The 20,072-nt window shown below is 43.8% G+C and overlaps 2 protein-coding genes across 2 annotated transcripts in view; both read left to right on the forward strand.

The window, feature by feature from the left end:
* Window positions 1–13,420, forward strand: part of LOC139665923 (homeodomain-interacting protein kinase 3-like) — a 35,142-nt gene extending 21,722 nt beyond the window's left edge. Inside the window, exons 10-18 of the mRNA XM_071544966.1 lie at window positions 148–271; window positions 523–617; window positions 783–928; window positions 1,499–1,660; window positions 2,210–2,584; window positions 3,506–3,667; window positions 4,369–4,646; window positions 7,748–7,899; window positions 8,767–13,420. Of these exons, the coding sequence (XP_071401067.1) occupies window positions 148–271; window positions 523–617; window positions 783–928; window positions 1,499–1,660; window positions 2,210–2,584; window positions 3,506–3,667; window positions 4,369–4,646; window positions 7,748–7,899; window positions 8,767–9,354 (2,082 nt within the window). The 3' untranslated portion in view covers window positions 9,355–13,420. The remainder of the gene's footprint in view (window positions 1–147; window positions 272–522; window positions 618–782; window positions 929–1,498; window positions 1,661–2,209; window positions 2,585–3,505; window positions 3,668–4,368; window positions 4,647–7,747; window positions 7,900–8,766) is intronic.
* A 2,241-nt stretch (window positions 13,421–15,661) lies between these two features.
* The window catches only part of LOC139665934 (UPF0606 protein KIAA1549L-like), an 81,008-nt gene continuing 76,597 nt past the window's right edge, over window positions 15,662–20,072 (forward strand). Inside the window, 1 exon segment of the mRNA XM_071544991.1 lies at window positions 15,662–15,902. Within this exon segment, the coding sequence (XP_071401092.1) occupies window positions 15,662–15,902 (241 nt within the window).

Raw genomic sequence — 20,072 nt, forward strand, 5'->3', positions numbered from 1 at the left:
TGCATATCGTCACAGTATAATGACTTCAGTTGTGCTAATCGGTGTGATCAAGAGTTATTGCTAATCTTGCTGGCGCATCTTTGCCCCCTCAATTTCTCCCATTCCTTTGTCTTCTCTGCCACTGCCTCCTCCTTCCTCCTCACGCAGGCTTTGACCCAGTCGGCTCCCTCAGTGTTGCACCCTGGGATAGCTCTGACGACTGGAAACGGTCAGTTCGGGTGTAGCGACTCGTTCCCGCCTGCTCTCATTCTCTGTCCTCCGACCATGCAAGGTACGCAAGCCGCAATCAGAAAAGTGCAAGTGATTATCGCACCAATTGCATTGTTACACATCCTTTATAGTGTTAAGTAAAGGCTATGGACACATTGATCAAATCCAATACATAATGTCTTACTTTCATGAAGTAGTTCCATCATCCAAGCATATCCAAGATGCTATTACATTTATACATGTTACTAAATATCTGTTGAAATGTTTTGTGTGCTGAATAAAACAATAAGCCTTTATTTTTCTTTTCTTAAGGTAACCTTAACCAGCCAGCAGGGTATACTGTTCCTATGGTAACTCAAGCCCCTCCCATACAGCCCCTACCCATGAGGCCTGGGGTGATAGCACAGGCAAGTTATCATGTTTCTCAAATTAACTACTGTGTTTATTGGTGCAGAATGTATGAATAAATACAGTTGGTAATAACTGCTTTTGAATGATAGCCATACAGTAGATAGATAGTCAATAGAGTATGACACACCATCTCTAATTTTCCTCCTCTTTCCCCGTAGCAGGCCTGGTCGAGCCGGGGCCAGCAGCTCCTCGTCCCGGCAGCCTGGCAGCAGATGACTCCGGTGGGCCCTCCTCCCTCTCACCCCCCTCCCCCACCCCCGTCCTCCCTGACCGGCGACACCGGCCCACAGAGGATCGGCGACTGGGGGTGAGTCACCCGCTCAGTCCTGGAAATTCCCTGCTGTAGAACTTCCACTGGTCAAGGGATTTCTGTAACGTTGAGATTTTTAAAAGGTTAACCCAGAGGGAGTTTTACAATTTGAGGTTCACCGAGAGGGAGTTTCACAATTGAGTTTTGCTAAATTTAAGAAAGTTTTTTTTTTTTAGCTTGTTTCTCACATGCATCACATTAGATGTAGAGTGGCAGATGTTTTTGAATTCACTTCTAGAATAAAAATTGGTGCAGTATGCCTGAAAAATGAAAACACTAGATCTCGTCTTTGTTCCTTTTACACTCATGGAAAGTCGTCATATTTAATTTTTGCTCCAGTACTGGAACCCTCTGTTTTTAAACCATCAGAAAACTATTGTACTACTACTTTTTTTCCTACGATTTCTACAGTATGACATCTCTTCACCAGAACAGTATAAAGTCATTTTCTCAGGGTCTATTATGAATGTTTATGGTTTTGGTCATTTTCATTATGGCATCTTTCCTATCCTTATTCTACCCAAAATAGTTGAGCTGTATTTTTCTTTCATTTCACGCCTTTTACAGGAAAGTGCGTCCCCACAGCAGCCACTACAACTCCATGATGCAGCAGCCTCTCCTGACCAACCAGATGCCAGCTCTCTCTGCCCCTCAGCCAATCAACATTGGCGTAGCTCACGTCGTGTGGCCGCAGCCGGCCAATAAGAGGAACAGACACAGTCACAACAGGTGAGATTCTGGACCCGATTCGTGTCTTTGTGGTTAGATACCCAACAGCTTTTTTTTTTATTTTTGTAGGTGGCGCTCTTTTCTTTGTCTGTTCAGTCATGGTGGCTATCGCTGCTCATGCTAACTACCCAGTTCTTCTTCTGTTTATTCCATCAGCAATAGAGAGTAGCAAAATGGACATTTATTTATATGTAAATGTAACAGATTATTACTTAAAAGCAGATCTTCTAGTTTCTGCATGGGGAACAGTGGGAAAGATAAGTAGAGTGTAGCATCCATATTGAACGGTGCCAGATTTTTAACTGGATGCTCCCTGGACTCTTGCATTCCCTGGAAGATTGATGCCCCATGGCAACGCATCACGACTGATTAATCTAGTGTCATTTAGCTGTTTGGTGTATTTGATTAGTCCAATTAGGTGAAATCATTAAATGTGGTCTGACTGAATTAAGGAGGACATGACACAATGCTCAATGTCAACATTGTTCTCCCATTTTATTTGCTTTCTGACTGATCAACTATGTTCTTGCTGTTCCTCTCCATTTGAAGGAACCTGTCCCACCCCAACAATATCCACATATCCGTGTGTCGGTCGCCCAAGATGGCCGGCGTCGTAAGCCAGGCGGTGGCAGGAAGGCAGCAGCCTCAGAGGAAGGGCCCGCCGCAGGAAACCAGGAAACAGGACGTCCCGCACACGGACGAAGAGGACGACGACGCGGAGGAGGAAGTGAGCTGCTTCAAACAGGCGGTGCCGAACGGCAACGCGCTGCCGGACGCCGCCGGTCAGCAGCAGCAGCGGGACGTCGCGGTCATCATGGGCGACACGCCGAGCCCCGCCCCCAGCGTGATCAGCATCCTCAGCGAGCCGACAGACGGGGAGGAAGAGGCGGAGGACGAGGACGGCCGGAGGTGCCACCTGAGAGCGTGAGTAACGATGAAGATATCTGGAACGAGAAGAGAGAAATTCATCTGTTTAAGCCCATAGAAAACACCTGAGGAAGATCTCGCTTTGTTGCTTAGCAGACCAAGGGAGAAAAGTGGTCTACGCCAAAGTAAAAACAGACACCAGTCGTAGCAGAACCTCATTACAGAATGGAATTCTCACGAGCTTGGTTACCATATTTGCTTCTAGTAAAAAAAAAACAGTTTTCCAAAGCTTTACAAGCTTATATAACAGAAATAAAGCAAAATCTGTAATACACAGATTCTAAGATGTTGTTGAGAAATTTAGTGACCCGTATCGCCAGTCCTGCTTAAATCGGTGTGAGCCCATAAAATCCAGATCACAGTATTCCTTGGCAGTTACAGGATAATTGCAGTTATTTTCAACCTGGGCCTTATTTTCCTAGTTTTATTTTCCCATCATGAGGATTGATTGTGTTGAAAATGTCCTCACTTCACTTCACTGTAGGGCTTTTCGTTCCTCCGGTTTGCAGGGAGCGCCGCTCTCCAATACACACCCAAAGGACCTATTCTCTAATAGTCAAATTCAAAAAGCGATTGAAACACATCCTTTCAACACAATAACACTGACACTGCTGTGACAAGTCTTTAAATAGCTGTGATTCATCAATTATCACAACATTTCAGTCATAATAGTCCATTTGATACTTTTTTGGCGCTGCTCACACACTTCCTTGTTTACTCTGCTGGCTGCTAGTTTTCAGCTGCGTTCACAAGCAACAACTACAACAGATATTTCTTGCTGGTCATAAGTACTATTGACTGTATTAGTGTGAATATGCCTGTGTTGGCACTCAGGTGGGAGATAACGGAGCCTGCAGACAATTCCAGTGGGTTGTATTTTTTTTGTTGTTAACCTCACCCGTGTTTTCCTGTCTTTAGGTGCAAAAGAGAGTGTGTGTGTGAGGCCTGCAGGAACACCAGTGTGTCCATGGAGAGAGTTTGCTCCCTCAGCAGCCCCGACAGCAGCCTCAGCACCGGTTCCTCTGCCTCCAACTCGCTGCAGTCCAGCCCCTCTCTCTCACCATGCAAGAGACCCAACAGGTAGGCTAGTAGTTTATGTCGGTGTGTGTCTCTGTCCAAATGTCTCCACAAATATGTAAAACCTGTTTAAGTTGCATATGAAAAATTTAGGGAGGTTAGTTAAGGTTGTGGGAGCTGAGCTCTAGTTGGTACCCAAAGGCAACATTCCATTGCACTGTCATCATTGTTGTTTACTTTCACTGATTGATGTTTGTTTGCTACTGCCTGCCTTATTAGGCCATGTTCACACTATTCTGCCTTTTTTAATACTGCTGCTGCCTTTTTTTATATAGCAATCAACAGGGAAGAGAAAGGGGAAAAGCACTGTGCTTGGCTTTTTTAACGCAGAGCGGAGCGCTTTCTAAAGTTGAGAAAAGTTTAACTTTTTAGTGGAGCGCACCACTTTTTTGTAAGCCAAACAGTCACAACAAAGAAGAGACAGGGTTTTATGTTAGGTTGGCAGCCAACAGTTTATTACAACAGCAGTAATCAGAATGAAACCGAACAAAGTACAAACTGAAAACTTGGCAGTAATTGTTGGATAATTCCCAGAAACTCTGATTACAAAGTGAGTATGAAACGTATTGGCTGTGTTGTAGGAGTTATTGCTAAGTGTTTTAAGAGTTGTTCCTAAGTACTGTTAACTGATAGTGGCATAATGTGAGCACTGCTTTAAAGTCTGATCCTATCATCTTAATGTGTGATCCCTCCTCTCTGTCCAGCATGTCGGAGGACGATGGCCACGAGAGCGGCTGTGACACGGTGGAGGGCTCCCCCACGTCCGACACGTCCACCTCCCCCCGCGGCAACAGTCCGTACCGTTACCTCGACAACAGTAACCACAACAACTGCCCGCCCTTGGCCGCAATGGTTGCGCGACTGGCCACCCCTGCGGTCCAGGGCAGGAGTCCCCGCGGCGTCAGGACCATGGTGGTTCCACCAATGAGAGTGCAGAACAACAACAACAGTCTGGGGACAGAGGAGCGTTTCCAGAGAACCGGTCAGTGGCACTGTTGACCCTTCTAGCAGGAAATGGCTGATGTTTCTGTTTGTATGTGTCTTCTTTTGTTTAGACATTTAATGGAGCTCAAGGTGGGCCGATCTTTTTTAGCAGGAGAGAGAGTAGTGTCTATTTTGGGATGTTTTACCATTTGTTTATTGGAGTTTGCCCTTATTAGCTAAGACTATTTTGTGTCTGTGTTTTTAAAGTTTTTTATTTGTTAATTGTGGCTTAACATTCATAAACCTTCTTTTGCCATAACGGTGCCTGTATTTCTCCACCTGTTAAGTGGCCTGTCACCTGTGCTTTGGCGGTGTCTGCTTTGCAGGTCATATGGAAGCAGTAGGGGCTTACCGCCCCCTAGTGGGCCATAGAGGCTATAACAGGTGATCAAGAGACACCAGCAGTGAACTGGCCATGCTCTAATACCGCAGAGATGCATCCTTACTAGGCAATGTTAGTGTTGTCGAAGAAGCCTCTTTTATAACTTTCCCTCCATCCAAGCAGAAGTTTACTTGAAGGAAAAGTTTCCAGGGAAGAAAAAGCTATTTTTTAAACATTTCAAATGCAGATGTGTGTTCATGTCCTTGCCTCACTCATTACACATGGTTGGATTTGTTTAAACCAGTGTTTTTTTAAATATGTGTACATGTATAGGCTACATATTTTAAAATATGCCTACATCTAATGTAAGATTAAATGAACCAGGGATCTCAAGGTAAAATCATATTTAACAATCTGAACATAGGCCCAGTGGTTCCTTGGAGGAGAGGGAAAGGTGGATGCATCTCTCTCTGTATTGGATCAAAGCCTGTGTTTTTCTCTGCTGGTTCTTGCCACACAGCAAAGTTGCCTTAAGGCACTGATCTCAGTTCAGTTACATTTCTCTATTTTCACCCAATGAACATTTTATTAATGGGGGGAGAGAATTTATTACTGATGTAGATCAGAGTCTAAGGGTCAACTTTCCTCCTCAGGTGCCTTCTCTGAGTGCCAACAATCTAGTTTGATTTCTTGTATCTTTCTCTTTCTCTAACCTTATGGATTTTATTGTCTAGTTTCATGGTGCTGTGTTTTATGGAAAAGATTCCCAACCGTTTTATGTGAAAGGCAAGTTTAATGATTCCTTGATGGCAGCAGAAATTACAGTGTTATATTGTGGCCATAAAATGCTAAATTGTCATTCCTCTACACCACTAGCTCAAACATTTCATTTGTAGTAGGTAATTTTGTTGTATTCACTGAGTCAGATCCCTGGTGGGGATGTCTGGAAATAGGATTAGCCAGTTGCCAGAAAACTTTGATAGATTACACTGGTATGTTGTTTAGTTCTTGATAATTTATATTGAACTTTGGCTGTGGAAGCTTGGGATTTCTGGCAGTCCTCAGCTCTATTCAAACTGAATTAGTATAACTTGGGGAGAGGGCCTATAATTTTAATTATTGCCAATGGCATTCGTAGTGTTAAACCAGCATGAATGTCCCATTTCTGTAATTTTTACAAGACAGAAAAGTATTAAATCTGAGCAAATTACCTCCTGTTTTGGCACACTCAGTGGCCATCTGGTAATAGCAATCCAGATCCAACTGACATCACCATAACATAATAATACGTTCCTCTATTGTTGGCTGGCAGACTGTCATAACACATGTAGACAACTAGCTCAAATACCCTAATGGTGGCGCCGCATGGTGGAGACCCATACAAAGGAGGAATAAAATAAATAAAATCCCATCTAAGGTCAAAATCTCACAACCTTATGCGATTTATCTTTTGTGTGCCAGCATTTTGGTCAGTAGACAGCCATCTAGATAAATCTAAAGGCTTGTATCACAGCCAGTGGAGCATTTGTTCCTGCAAAGGAAAGTGAGTGTTGGTAATGGGGAAAATAAATGCTTGTTTGACCAACAAGCGTGAGCACACACACACAGAATTGTAGCTCATGATATTTTAATATCCAGGATACTAGTAGAAATTTGAGGCTTTATGAATGGTCCTATGGAATTACACACATTTAAAAAATTGCATTTCATGTCCTTCACCAGCAAAACTAATCCAGTTTGAATAGGGCTTCTCACACAAACATGTTTTTTTTTTTTTTTTTCAAACCAAAACTATAAATACAGTATATGTAACTCATATCATTTTTTTTTTATATTCCTGAAAAGTGACATAATCCCAGCCTGTTAGATTTAACCTAGTTCCACAGGAGACAAAACAGCTGCTCCCGTGTAGGTTATCCCATTCATTCCCATTCAGTTTATTGCTGTAGTCTTACTACGGGCATCAGAGGAACCTGACCCAGTAAATGACATAAGAGCATTGTCGGTTCCTATAAATATCCACACGCCACTGGCCACGCTGCCGTATGGGCACCATATGTTTGTAGCCGCGCTGGGCCCTGTAACCTGGGCTCGGACCAGTCGTATCATCTGCTGCTCGTTACCCCGCCTGCCTGGTCAGCCTTTCTGTGCCAGGTAGAGCTGCTCGGCACACAGATGAGGACGCTGCACCGCTCCTATTAATAGTTCGTTTTGCAGTCGTCGTCTTAAAGGGCACAACAGCCGGCCAAATGTTCAGGTCTTTATGTGCAGCATTGTGAAGTGCAGTGGTTATAGTGGCTAAACTGGTGTCATTAGTGGACCTTCACTATCAGCTCAACTTAATGTGGGTGCACACTACAGGATGGTGACCACATTTAACCTCCACTAAGCTGTTTCACACAAATAGAAAATCAGGATTAAAAAAAACAGTCTTTATTAATCGGTTTGGCATCTTGATTCGTTTATTAAACATATTCAATTCTACATCCACTCCTCATCATCATGAGATTATTCTTCTTCATGCATTACCACAAAGACCACTGTTCATATTCTGTATTTTCAGCCAAAGTATGCCCTATCTGATTCTATTTTCCCTCTGCGTTGCATGTTTTTTCTTTCTTTCTTCAGGTTGTTGTTTGAAGTCCTGACAGTCGTTGCCGTGCTTCACTATCTTTCAGTCTTGCAGGTCATGCGGGCTAAAAACTGCCATCTTATCTATATTTGCAGCGCATCTTTTCCCTCTGACTCATTTGTGTCTTCTCCTCTCTTTTTCCCAGTGTCAGAGTCCTGGTCCCGGTCCAGAGGGCGCTGCAGCCTTGCAGGACAACAGAGCGCGCCCTCCTCCGTCCCCCTCCTCCCCTCCGCCCCCCTCCTGCCCCGGCATCAGAATGTGATGGGGCAGCAGCAGCACCCTCTGGGCTTTGGACAGGTGCGTTCGGTTACTTTCCTTTCTGTTTTAATATAGGGGGAAAGGCGATATGTGTCACAGGAAGATGAAAATGGGGCCGCGAATTATTCAGCAGAAATGACTTCAAAACGTTTGTAATGTCCCCACTGCTCGCCCAAGTTCTTTCAAAGTAATGCAGACTTAAAGATTATGCAGGGTTGTTGCTTAGTTTTTTTAATAAGCTTAAACAATAGCCTGCAAAATCACTTGTGGGTAGCAAGAAAATGTATTTTGTAAATTGTCCTCTGAGAAAAAAAAGTCTCAAACCCACTGGGCGAGGTGGTGGGACGCCTGAGAAACACCAGAAACAGACAGATGTGAAAACGACTAAGGCATTCTTGCACCTTCTGTTACTGCAGAGATAAACATGGAGTGGTACTGCTGTACGCATAAGTCAATGAGACTGCGTGCAGCTGCTAGCCTTAAAACATGCAATTCTCCATTAAGCCCCATACTGGGAATTTATTTGTTGTGGCACATTAATCTGTACATCCACGTGTAGATTCTCCAAGATTTTTTGGAATGTTTCCTCATTTCATTATTTGTAATTATTACAAACGGTGCAGATGAATTTGACATAGTTGGGAAATAGATTTAAAACTACCATAATGCTATTCTTTTCTCATATCAGTCCCTGTATCATCTGTTAAAATGTCTCCAGTCAAATGTTTTGGGTTTTTCTGCTTTGTCTGCCCTTTTTATTCACATTTGAATGACAGATTGAGCCTTTTAACAAAATGCTGAAAACCACTAGACGGGAGCTTTAACAGTGTGGGAAGAAACTGGGCCTTTAACGGAGTCGGTGTGCTTCTCTCTGTCTCTCTCTCTCTCCCTCTCTCTCTCTCTCAGGTGCAGCCGTACGGTTCCAACCACAGCAGCAAAGAGTGGAACGGCAACTATGGCCCGCTGCGGCCTCACGCCTACATCCCGCCCACCGTTCACACGCACACCTTCACGCACATCCCGCACAGCAGCCCCACGCACACCTCCGCCGGCCCGCACGCCCACACCCACACCCACACCCACACCCAGGGCCTGCCCACGCACGCCCTGCTGCCCTACCCTGCCGCGGGGCCCCTCCCCGCCGGCGCCCACCACCCCCACCCCATCCTGCCCTCTCGCCCGCCTCCTCCCCCTCTCCTCCAGCCCGGCTATGGCCTCTCCCATCCCCAAGGCGGCGCCATAGTTCACCAGGTGACCCTGGGCCTCGGCGGCCACCCCCACCACCCTGGACACCCGCCTCCCCACCCCCACCGCCTCCTGCCCTCCCCGACCATCCACCCCCACCACCAGCAGGCCTACCACCCCCACCAGTTCAAGCCCCCCTTCCCGGCCCCGCCGCCGCCTCACCCCTACATGGCCTCGCCTGCTGCCTACACCGGCTTCCCCCTCAGCCCCACCAAGATCAGCCACCACCACCAGTTCTCCTATATCTGAAGAGCCGGACGGGGCAGCAGCAGTACCTCCTGATGCGGAAGGGGAACGGGAAGTGGACTGGGGCCGGGACCTGGGCGGGCAGAGCCAGCAGCCGAGCGCCAAACGGACATTTTTGATGACGAAGAGGAAAATATGGTTTAAGAGAGGGAGGATCGATGGTGATGTATAACAGGAGAATGAGAAAGGAAAAACAAAAAGTAATGACGCTGATGAAGATGATTTATTGTGATGGGAGAGCAAAGATGATAGTGAATTTTATGGCCTCTGTCAACGACGTATAGAGTCGCGCTTGTGTTTAATTGCGTCAGAAAGACTTTCCTGCGAAATCATGATGGTCGACGGGGGGAACGATGGGTTCAAAAAACTGCAAAGCTTTATAAGAGCGCGTCGCGATATATAATAGCAAATGAATTCACAAATGACGACGATTAGGAAATTTTAATTCAGAATGTGTCCTTTGCACATTACCTCCTGTCATTTGTTGTTTCTGTATTGTTCAGAATATGAAATAATTAGAGGCTGGGATATTTTGTCGTCGTTGTTGTTGTTGTTGTCGTTGTCGTTGTTGTCGTCGGGCTGCTCAGCCTCCCTCTCCCTTTATCTCTGTTGCCTTGTAGCACGTGCTAGCCGGTCAGATCCGCGTTCGTCAAGCCATCCCAGTCTGTATTAACCAGGATTTAACGTTCCTCTGTGTTGTTTCGGGGCAGACCCGCCGCTGCCCACATCTTCTAGTGCCTTAAAAAAAAACAAAAAAAACAACGGAGTCTGCAACGTTACTTCAGGAGTTTCTAGGATTGTAAATGTAAAATGGGCTTGCAGCACTTGAACTTCAGACTCGTTGAACGCGATGGGCTTAGTGGAGAGACGCAAGGATTATGCTTGTGGTTATCATTTTCATTTTTCAGCAAATGTTAGGACTTCGGTTTGCTTTCTAACTCAGAGTATGGATTTACTTTAGCTAGAGGCTGCACATTTAGGGCTTTGACTGAATGAGCTTTTTATGTACATAAAGAGTGATTTGATATTTTGATAATCGATTTCTATTCACTATAGTACTTAATTCATAACAGTATTGTCACTGTTTACTGTAACTGCAATACAATCTAGATAGCCTCTGGGTTGCCGTGTTTTTGTTTTGCATTTAGGCTATACTTGCATTAATGCGTTTTTATGTTTTAGATTAACATTTTGGGAGTGGCATGGACTAAAAAAAACAAACAAAGCGATTTAGATTGTTTGACGTTTTTACTTTCAAAAATGCTTTTCAGTGTTTGAAATAACATTTTACAGTATCATCGCTGGGCTATTGAGTGTTAGAGGTGTATTGATAACCGTTTTTATTTTTTTTTTCTTCAAATATCCGTGTGAGACGAACCTTTCTCCGTGTGTTGAAGCTCGTCGTTTGTCAGTTTCGATACATTCCTTCAGGGTGGATGCATAGCCTTGATTTTGTTTTGTTTTTCTTTTGGTTTTGTGTTTTGTGATTCCTAGCGCGTGTAGTAGAGTCTTTTTACCCGTCATATCAGCTGGTATTTTACTCCAATCAGCACCAAAGACTGTTCATTAATCATTTCTGAAGCATGGTCACTAATATTTCTCCTTTCACCTCCAGCATACTGTTGCAATTATCAACATATTGGAATATATTATGAGATCTCTATTTTAAAAAAAAACAACAAAAACAACTGAGGTTGAGGTTTTATTTTTCTTAGCTTTGTTTGGCGAATTGTATTTGGAATGTATAGATAATAAGCTGCTATGTACTGATTATCTGCCACTTCCGTAGCTGTGAATTTAGAGGACTAATCTCGTTCCCACCCTGCATTCTTACTTTTGTATTGTAGTTCCGATGACTAGATACAATAGAAGTGGGTTTATATTGATCATAGAGTATACTGAATGGTATTCCTATATGCTAGTGCCTATGTATATTGGCTTTGTTGTTTTGAAGTGATTGTAAACTGCTGTAATGGAAGTATGAGTTTTCTTTTGTTTTTCTTTTTTTTTTTTATCCTGTTGCTTTTTTGGTGTGTGTGTGTGTGTTTTTGTGCGTGTGCATTTAGCATCAGTATTTCATCTTGAAGCGTAGGTTGGGTTCACCCTTGGATTCTGTAACCGGCGTGTCGTCGACGTACCTTTCTTTCTCTCACTCTACGCCGACGACACCACTTTTATTTTTCTTCCGTTATCGGACTGTATTTGCAACTCTTCGTACTGTACAACTAGTGCCTTCTTCAAACAAGTGGCTGACAGATTACGTCTCGCGTTGATATCAAAGCAGTCGGAAATTTGTAGACTAGTTCTTTCTAAGGGGATCAGCTCCTGCTTTCAGATCACGAAAACCCCAAAGTTCTTTGTTTTATTCGATAAAATGAGGTCTGAAAACAATCTCTCTTTTTTTTTTTTTACAGAATCCTAAGAAAGTACAAGTCAGGGAATGTTTTAATTACGCTCACCAAGAACACCGTGCAGTACTCGAACATAGGGCCTGGATATACACAAATGCAAAGCTTTATTCTCACACCGTGAATGTATTTGTGGAACTCAAAAGCGTCTTTTGTCTTTTGGTTTGCAGATGTGACACCGTAACCGTTTTTGTTGCATTTGTGACGGCTACACCGAGTTCTCTCTCGTGTTTCTTTTTTGGATCGGAATGTCTATAGGATTTGTTGTATGCAGCTATTACCATAGGTAGATATCACCATGTGTTTCAGTGAGGAGTTATTTCAACAATGCTTTATCGACTGTCATACTCGAAGTTTAGTTCCAAAGTTGCCCCCTTCCTCATACAACAGCTACTCTATTGTATTACGATGTAATGGTTTTGCTATGTTGCTTAAGTAATGGGTGTATTTTGTGTACTCGTCTGATATGCTACTGTGTTGGCGAACCCTGATCCTTAGACAAAACAAGAGAGGTGCATGGGAGTTCAGCTTTTGGAGTGCAGCCTAGAATTACAATGGATAGAACAGGTTTTCAATTCCTTCGAGAATGTTGATTTGAAAAGGAAAAAACGACGACATTCTGTTCATTTTAATCCTGTGGTGTGCGGCCTCTCTTGTCGATTCCCATGTGTTTTTGTTTTTTTGGGGTTTTTTTTCTCCCTGTCAGCTCAGCACCTGTGATGAGATGTCCACACGTTGCCACACTAAACCGTAATCCCCCCACCACCACTTTGGGTTGATTGCTTAGGATCTCAGCAGAACTAATCCCGCCTCCCCGCAGCCTTATACCGAGAGTTGCATCATCAAAGTCATCAGAGGGTCAGACAGTCCCAGATACAACGAGCACATGTTGCCCAGCAGCCTAAAGATAAGTAACAAACAAAGCGGGGCCTGAGGACTATTCCACACATTTTCTTTTTCCAGAAAGTGAGGGAAAATTGACCCCTTTAGTCATTGAGTGCCTTCATTAGGCGGTATGGACTGATCCCTCATAACAAACATCAATACTGCTATGATATGGCAATACCAAGAGTCAGGTCCATGTGGATATAAAGCTGTTTTGATCCGGATCCCCACATGACACAAGTCCTAATGTTTTGATGAGCATGGGTCTCAACATCTCATTTGGGTACTGGGCTGAAAAACTTCTAAGAAATTCAATTCCTATGACGCCTGTTAGGTAGAACTCGTACCACACCTTTATAATTATCGGGTTGACATTTAATATATTTAGACACAAATATGTAGACGTGATTGCTCAATTTAAAACTGTTACTGTTCTAAATGTGTGTAGATCGTGTGGCTTTATGATTTTTTGTTGTTTTGATTTTACTTAAATGCTACACTAGTTTTGACAATGTAGCAACTGCACTGTGCAATATACAACAATATGAGGACTGGGAAAATGATTATTGTTTTGGATGTAATAATGTGTGTCTTACCAGTTTGCGGTCGTTTTCTTTTCCCCCCTCTAGTTCTCAGTGAGTTTCAATGTGACCAAGCCTTATGTACTTTGTCACAAAAAGCGGGTTCCTTCTTGGTGACTCTTATTGGTGAGTGTCAAATTATGAATTGATGGTGTACTATGTCAAGATTCACTTTGAATTAAAAAAAAGTATCTTTTGCTTCAGTCAGTGTTGTTTGTTGTCTTTTTCTGGTGTAGAAGGAAGTATTTCGTCCACCAATGTCAGTTATTGGCGAGGAAAATTAGGATGCCAACAAAGATTCTGTTTGGAGTTTAAGTGAAAGATGTCTCTGCTGTTTCTAAGAGTAAAAAGGGCCACAATGAGGGTTAATCTACTGCTAAAAGTGATTGTCTTTTACCTTAAAACTATCTCAGTCATGTACACTTCCAAATCACATGGAGTATGATTGAATAATTGTTCTTTTTCTCAAAGGGAGACCTACTGTGTAATCAAATCTGAAATTAACCATAAATGATATGCTTTCAAGCGATCATCTTATTTGTAGAAAATAGTGTTATCTGTGGAAGACCAGCATCGACCAAAGATGACCAAATGTGTAAAGATGTCAGGCAAGCAACCTTTTATATTAGCTGCCGAAATAAGTCTGAAACTATTAAAACTGTTTCACCTATAAATTAGAAATATCTAATACAGTGTTTCCCAATGTAGGTTCCACAACAAAATGAAGAAGAGCTTATTTTTTTACTATTATTTAATAGACAATGAGCAGAATATCTGTGACTGTTTTGGTCACTCTCCACATTTCTGACTGAATACTGTGGCTGCGCCCTCAGCTCCCACCAGGGGCCGCCGGGCTCCTGCTGTAGTTAGATCTGCCAAATCATAAATTTTACAGCAAAGCAGCGCTGGCGTCACTGCCTTGATGTTTGGTCTTCTAATGATGCAATGGGCTTGAAATTAAAAGGGACGTGAAGGACGCCGTGATTTGTGCCGTCCCAAATGTGCGCCCTTCAGAGCTGGAAGGATGAAGCGGGCCGTTGTGGCCAGTCTGTTCCTGTGATTTTTACCATCATGACACCAAACACGCAGGCTGCTGCTCAGTATCCTGGCAGAAGCTGCGTCAAGCTAGCCGGAGTTAGCCCGAACAAAACCAGAAGTTAGGCAAGTTTACCTTCAAAATAAAAGCGGACCATTTGTCACATAAGTATCAAAATACTCAAGTGGAAACGGTACCTTCAATATGGAGTGATACTCCAGCTGTGAAATAAATACCAAACATTTTTTTTACATTGTATTATGGAGCATGGCATTTCCTAAAGAGAGAGTGCATTCGTACAGCTAAATTCAAATTCAGCTAACAAAATGAATCCTGGATGACTTAAACACTGAACACAGAAAACTCTCTCTAGAAAAAGAAAATCTGTTTTAACCCATAGTAGTGGCACAATTGTTCCAAAAGAGTATAGAACTGGAGCTCCAGTAACCTACTTAGTGGCAAGCCAGCTAGAAAAATCTACTGAAATGAAAGCAGATTGAAATTTAAGTTCTACAAACGTTTGTTGGAGGCAGAAATAATCTCATTGGTTGAGTTAAACTTCAATGAACACAGATGGCAAACTTCAATGAACACAGATAGATAGGAATTACTTCGAAGGGTTCTTTGGACATAAGTAAAAGAGGAATATCCAGGCACTCCAAAAACTGTTAAAAAGCCTTTGTGAGTATTAGCCAATCAGAACAGACAGAAATTATATAAAGAATCGCATTTTGGTTCAATTAGGGTCATGTCGTCAGTAAAAACTTTAGGGCTTGCTAGCAAGAGTGCTAGGTTTCATAATAGCCTCTTAGCTAACTCCCCTGCTGACCTTCCAAGCTCATGGATGCCATTGTCATGATTAAATGGGGACATTAAAGGACAAAAATAATTAATTGCCATTCATGTTTTTATTCATAGTTTGAGAGAGAAGAGCAGTTCATTCTTTGACATTTAATTTTGCGAGTTAACGTGCGCGGTGGGGAAAAAACGGTGGTTTTTCGAAGCAGCTCTGCCTCCAAGAAGTGTTAAACTTGCACTCCAATCCTCAAACTGCACTTCCTGACAGCGTCGACGCTTTTATTTTGAAGCCAGCATCGCCGAGGCTGTTTCCCGGCGTTGTGGCCACCTCTGTGTGTCTTGACGCAGCTCCCAGTAGAGATGGAGAGCGCCTTACGGTCGCAGTAGGGACTTCACACCTCACGCACACAAACACACGGAGACGCTCAAACGAAAAAAAAAAAAAAAAAACTGCCTTTGTTTCCATCTCGACGCTGACAGCCTCCCGGCAGGCTCATGGAGAGGAGAGCCCCGCTTGTCCGCACCGGGGCCAGGTTGATCGGATGCCTTTCACCAGAGCAGCGCCGTTAGATGATTCCCATTCAGGATTAACTGGTTGACCAATGGCTCCCAAACATGCGCTCCTCTCCAGCAGCGGCAGCGGCCCCGGGGACGGCGGGATAAACAAAGAAGCCCCCCGCTCTTTCTCCCCGACGGCATGGCTCTCGGACCCCGGGATGGTGGCCGTCCGCTCGCCGAGAAACGGGAAGAGGACGCGGGCGCTGGATGGGAGGCTGGCCCGGTGGTTTCTGAGCATCGGCACGGTGCTGATGCTGATGATGCAGTGCTCCTTAGCCGCTGAAGGTAAGACACCTCCGAGGCTGTGTGCTGTTATCCAACCTGTAAGAGTGGCCCTAATGGGTTATGATCATACAGTTCACTAACAATAGTAGCCTATGATGAAAGCTGTGATCAGAAATTGTAGATTGGAGAAACGACCCTCATTCCCATATCAGACTTGCTTGGTTATGCTGTTATTAATGCCCCTTCTTTCTGTTCGAATACTGGCCATATTAGGGGGGATTATCTGATTGAGCTGATCATACCATATATTAGGTCTAAGTGATAACTAATAAGAAACAGCAGATGTCTTTTATGGCAGTAATTTTGATCGTATTGCAGTGCGTCTGGAGCCGTTTTGGTGCTGATTGTTTGGGGGCTTGCTTCAGACATGGCTGTATATTTTTTCACTCGGCTGACTAGATTGGCCTAACTGTATTTTAAACGGGTGGTATTTCTTATTTAGGCCATCTGGTTAGTCTCACACAGGCCCTTAACCCATGTCACGTCCCCAAACGCGCAGTGCTGCTGTCGGTGTTGTGTTGGTCCGGAGCGCGCCGGGCACCGCAGCGCTGCGCTGCGCCTCGCCGCCACATCCACAACAGACGCACAGGCACAGCGGCCGCTTCCCGGTAGCCTGTGCCTTTGCATTAAGGACGCAGAGGAAACTTTTTATTCATTCACGGGGCGTTGAGCCTGGAGGTCGTCAACCTTCGACAGATCCATAGGGAAGACGGTTCATACTCGGCACCGACAAATAATTGATGATCTCCGTGCCTGCACATCCAGCCGGAGGAAAACACCAAAATAGCAGCAAGGAGACGTTTACATTTTTTATTCAGTGAGACAGGACTTGCTGCTTTGACTTAGAGCTTTTCTTCGAAGGATCAAAGATGACTGCAATTCAGCAAACCAGACCACAATATTAATAACAGCTTAATGATGATAATGATAATAATAAAAATAATGATAGCTTAATAATAGGCTAATAATAATAATAGCTAATAATAATAATCAGCACCAACATCATAATAATCATCAACAATCATATCTTAATAATGCATATTATCTTAATAGCTTAATAATAGCCTAATCATAGCAGAATGGTAGACTAATAATAATAATGATAATAACAACAATAATAATAGTTAATCCATTTTCATTTTCTGTGCAACTTCATATTTTTAATATGTTGTATATTTATATCTATCAGAAACAGATTTTAGTTAAGGGACACATTTCAGCCTAATGTAGAGTTGACTGAGCTGATTATGTTTTAATTATGTCTCCTAAAGCATTGAAAATTGTTTGGCTGGGTTCTGGATAGCTATTCCCCATGTCTTCCCAAAAGCTGCTCTGCCCCGGCCGACCTCCAGGTGTCGCTGTTTTTCCATTTGTATTTTCATGTTGAGTCCAAACATCGTAGATGTAAAACCCGGGTGGAAATCTTGACTGTGTCCCTCGTGGCCGGTCAGAAACTCGTTCTGATTTGATGTCATCTTTCTTATATAGCCTACTGTATAGAATATAGAAATATAGAAAACAAATGAATGTCAAGAAGAGTCACTCAAAAACCTGTAACTTGCGCGGCAATCTGAAATATGTGTGTGTGTGTGTGTGTGTGTGTGTGTGTGTGTGTGTGCCAGGTGTAGGCTAAACGTAACCCAACTAAATCATATCTAGACACAGTCAGGCTACGAGGCTCATGTTAATGCCAGGTGTAAAGGGGGCAAAAGCTGGATTTTGTTCTCAAAGTAAACTTAGCAAATCTCTGCTTGGTTTCAAGGTGTTCCTTCTGTGTAAGCAGGTTGTACACATGCAGGGTCGACTTCTCAGCACTACTTGGAAGAATGTTACGTTCTGCTAACTGTCACATCAAATTGTATTTCATATTCCCAAGCAGGAAGGAATCATACCAGAACCCATCTTCAGGCCGCCCTGCTTTTGCCTCACGGTTCCCTCTCAAGTTTTCCACCAGGTTTTCAGTCGTAAAAGTGAACGAGCACCAGCGACACCTCGAGGCCGTCACATGTTCTCTGGCTTGGGATGTGCACTGGCTGTCCGATTGGCCCGGCTGGTTGTTTGACTCCCTCACTGGCGAGTTGTTTGACTGGCTTGATGGATTGGTTAACTGGCCGCTCACTTGGCTGGCTGCTTGACTGATCTGCTGAACGCTTGCCTTGGTGGTTGGATGATGGATTTTCTGGCTAACTGGCTGGCTAGTAGGCAGAGCGATTGGCTGGCTGACTTGCCCACTGGGTGCCAGAGAGTCAGACCGAGACATTCACTTAGCGCCGCCGTGCCAACTTCTCTTATTAGGTTTTAAATTGGAAAATAATGCAATACTGGCTCCTCCTGCCAACACACACCGCTGCTCCCCAGGGTGTCATTTGAGGCAAACAACCCCTGATAAGCACAAATTAAGTATAGATTTAATAGTGAATATAGAATTAGAGAAAATAGAGAAGATCTCTGAAGTATAAGGGGAAAACGGCGATTTATCTGCCCATCCTCCCTCTGTTAAATCTGAGCAAATCGCCCACTCACTCTCAACATTTCCTCTTTTATATCATGCTGCTGTGCCACTTAAAAGCAAGCTTTCTATATGGCTTGGGGAGATTGGACTGTCTCTACTCTTACTTACCTGGCTACTCAAGCATTCAGCTATTTCAAAATGCCCGTTGTATTGTTGCTTTCTTCTTCCTCCATTCATAAAAATAAAGATTTTTGGGAGGCTGATGACTAGGTGGTGGTCAAAGGTCTGCATGTGTATGCATGTGTGTGTGTGTGTGAGTTATGTATGCGCGTTGGTGTGCGTGCGCATTCGTGTCTGCGCGCACATATGTGTGCGTGTGTGTGTAGGTGTTTTCTTTAATAGGTCTACAGAGATTCTCATCCTCAGTCAATAGCGGAGATCTACTGGGCTGTGTTACCATGGGAACAGATCTGCAGCTAGTACTTTTCTCACTGTGTGTCTGTGTTTGTCAGTCAGGGATTGAAATAACATCTGAGTAAGTGCCAGGTTAGAGTCTGTTGCCCAATAATCAGCGTCAGATGACACACTGTTTGAGATAAAAGGCTTTCTGAAGCACTGTGAGATGTGCGGAGTCGGAACTGAACTCAGCCTTCCGCTTTCAGCTCCCGTGCAGGTTTTGCTCCAGTCCCGGTCAAGCCTGAAGCCGCTCAGCACATACTGCAATTACACGTGTTGCTATTTCACCCTTCTTTGTACTCGGTATCTCTGTGCGAACATTTCTCTCTTGTGCGCAGGGTAAAACCCACAGAGGCGTAACAGTTCCTCTTCTAGTTATTTAGATGAACAGGCGGTGTGCAGAAGGTGCTCAGGGGAATAAAGGAAGATTAACAGCAACTGAGATTGGGCGGTGGCCAGTGACTAATTTGTTCAAATTTAACAAGGCGAGGTGGCGGGATGGTAGATTGTCTTTTCCTTTCGTAGTTTTTTTCCACCTCATAAATCTATAATTAACAAAAGGAGATGAATTTTAGCAATTGTAACAAGAGGGATGCCGTCCTACTTCGTCCCTGCTTAAATCCTTAGCCTTACTTTCTATGGATAAATAGCCTGGTAGTGTAGTTTAAATACAAAGAAATACTTCCCACCGGTTTTATTTGCTGCATTTGCATCGCAAGTGATATCTCAGACACTGCTGGCCTGATTTGGATGAAAGCTGGCGGGATGATGCATTTTGGCACTGTGTGCAGGCATTACAGTAATTACATTAATTACAGTAATTGGCCCGATGGGGGTTCTATAATTAAAGGTCAAAATGTCTAACTTTGAAAGACCATAACTGCCACACCACTGGTCAGATTGTAACAAAACCTAGAGGGATGATGCTTTTTAGCACTGTGCTCTGGTTTTGAAAGTGTCACTGATTGGCCTGATGGGGCGCGCTATAATTAAAGATCCACCTGGAGGGATGATGCATCTCGTTCCTGATTGGCCCAAGGGGTGCCTGCGTCATTCATGAGGGACGACATGTTTACTTTTCTTGGCATTATAATGGAAGAACCAGGCTCCGGCCAGTCAACTAGAGCCTAATGATCTGGGAGGGGCCGCAAGGGAATGAACGGCTGGCCACGGAGTCATTGATAAATCCTTTGCCGATCATCATTTATCTGCTGTCATCAATTAAACTGATCGATTATGCTGATTAGGTACAGTATAGCCCG

This window comes from Centroberyx affinis, unplaced genomic scaffold, assembly GCF_046629955.1.
Source record: "Centroberyx affinis isolate AG114_WGS23_722 - 3 ecotype Tasmania unplaced genomic scaffold, CSIRO-AGI_Caff_v1 ptg004742l_1, whole genome shotgun sequence".
Taxonomy (NCBI): Eukaryota; Metazoa; Chordata; class Actinopteri; order Beryciformes; family Berycidae; genus Centroberyx; species Centroberyx affinis.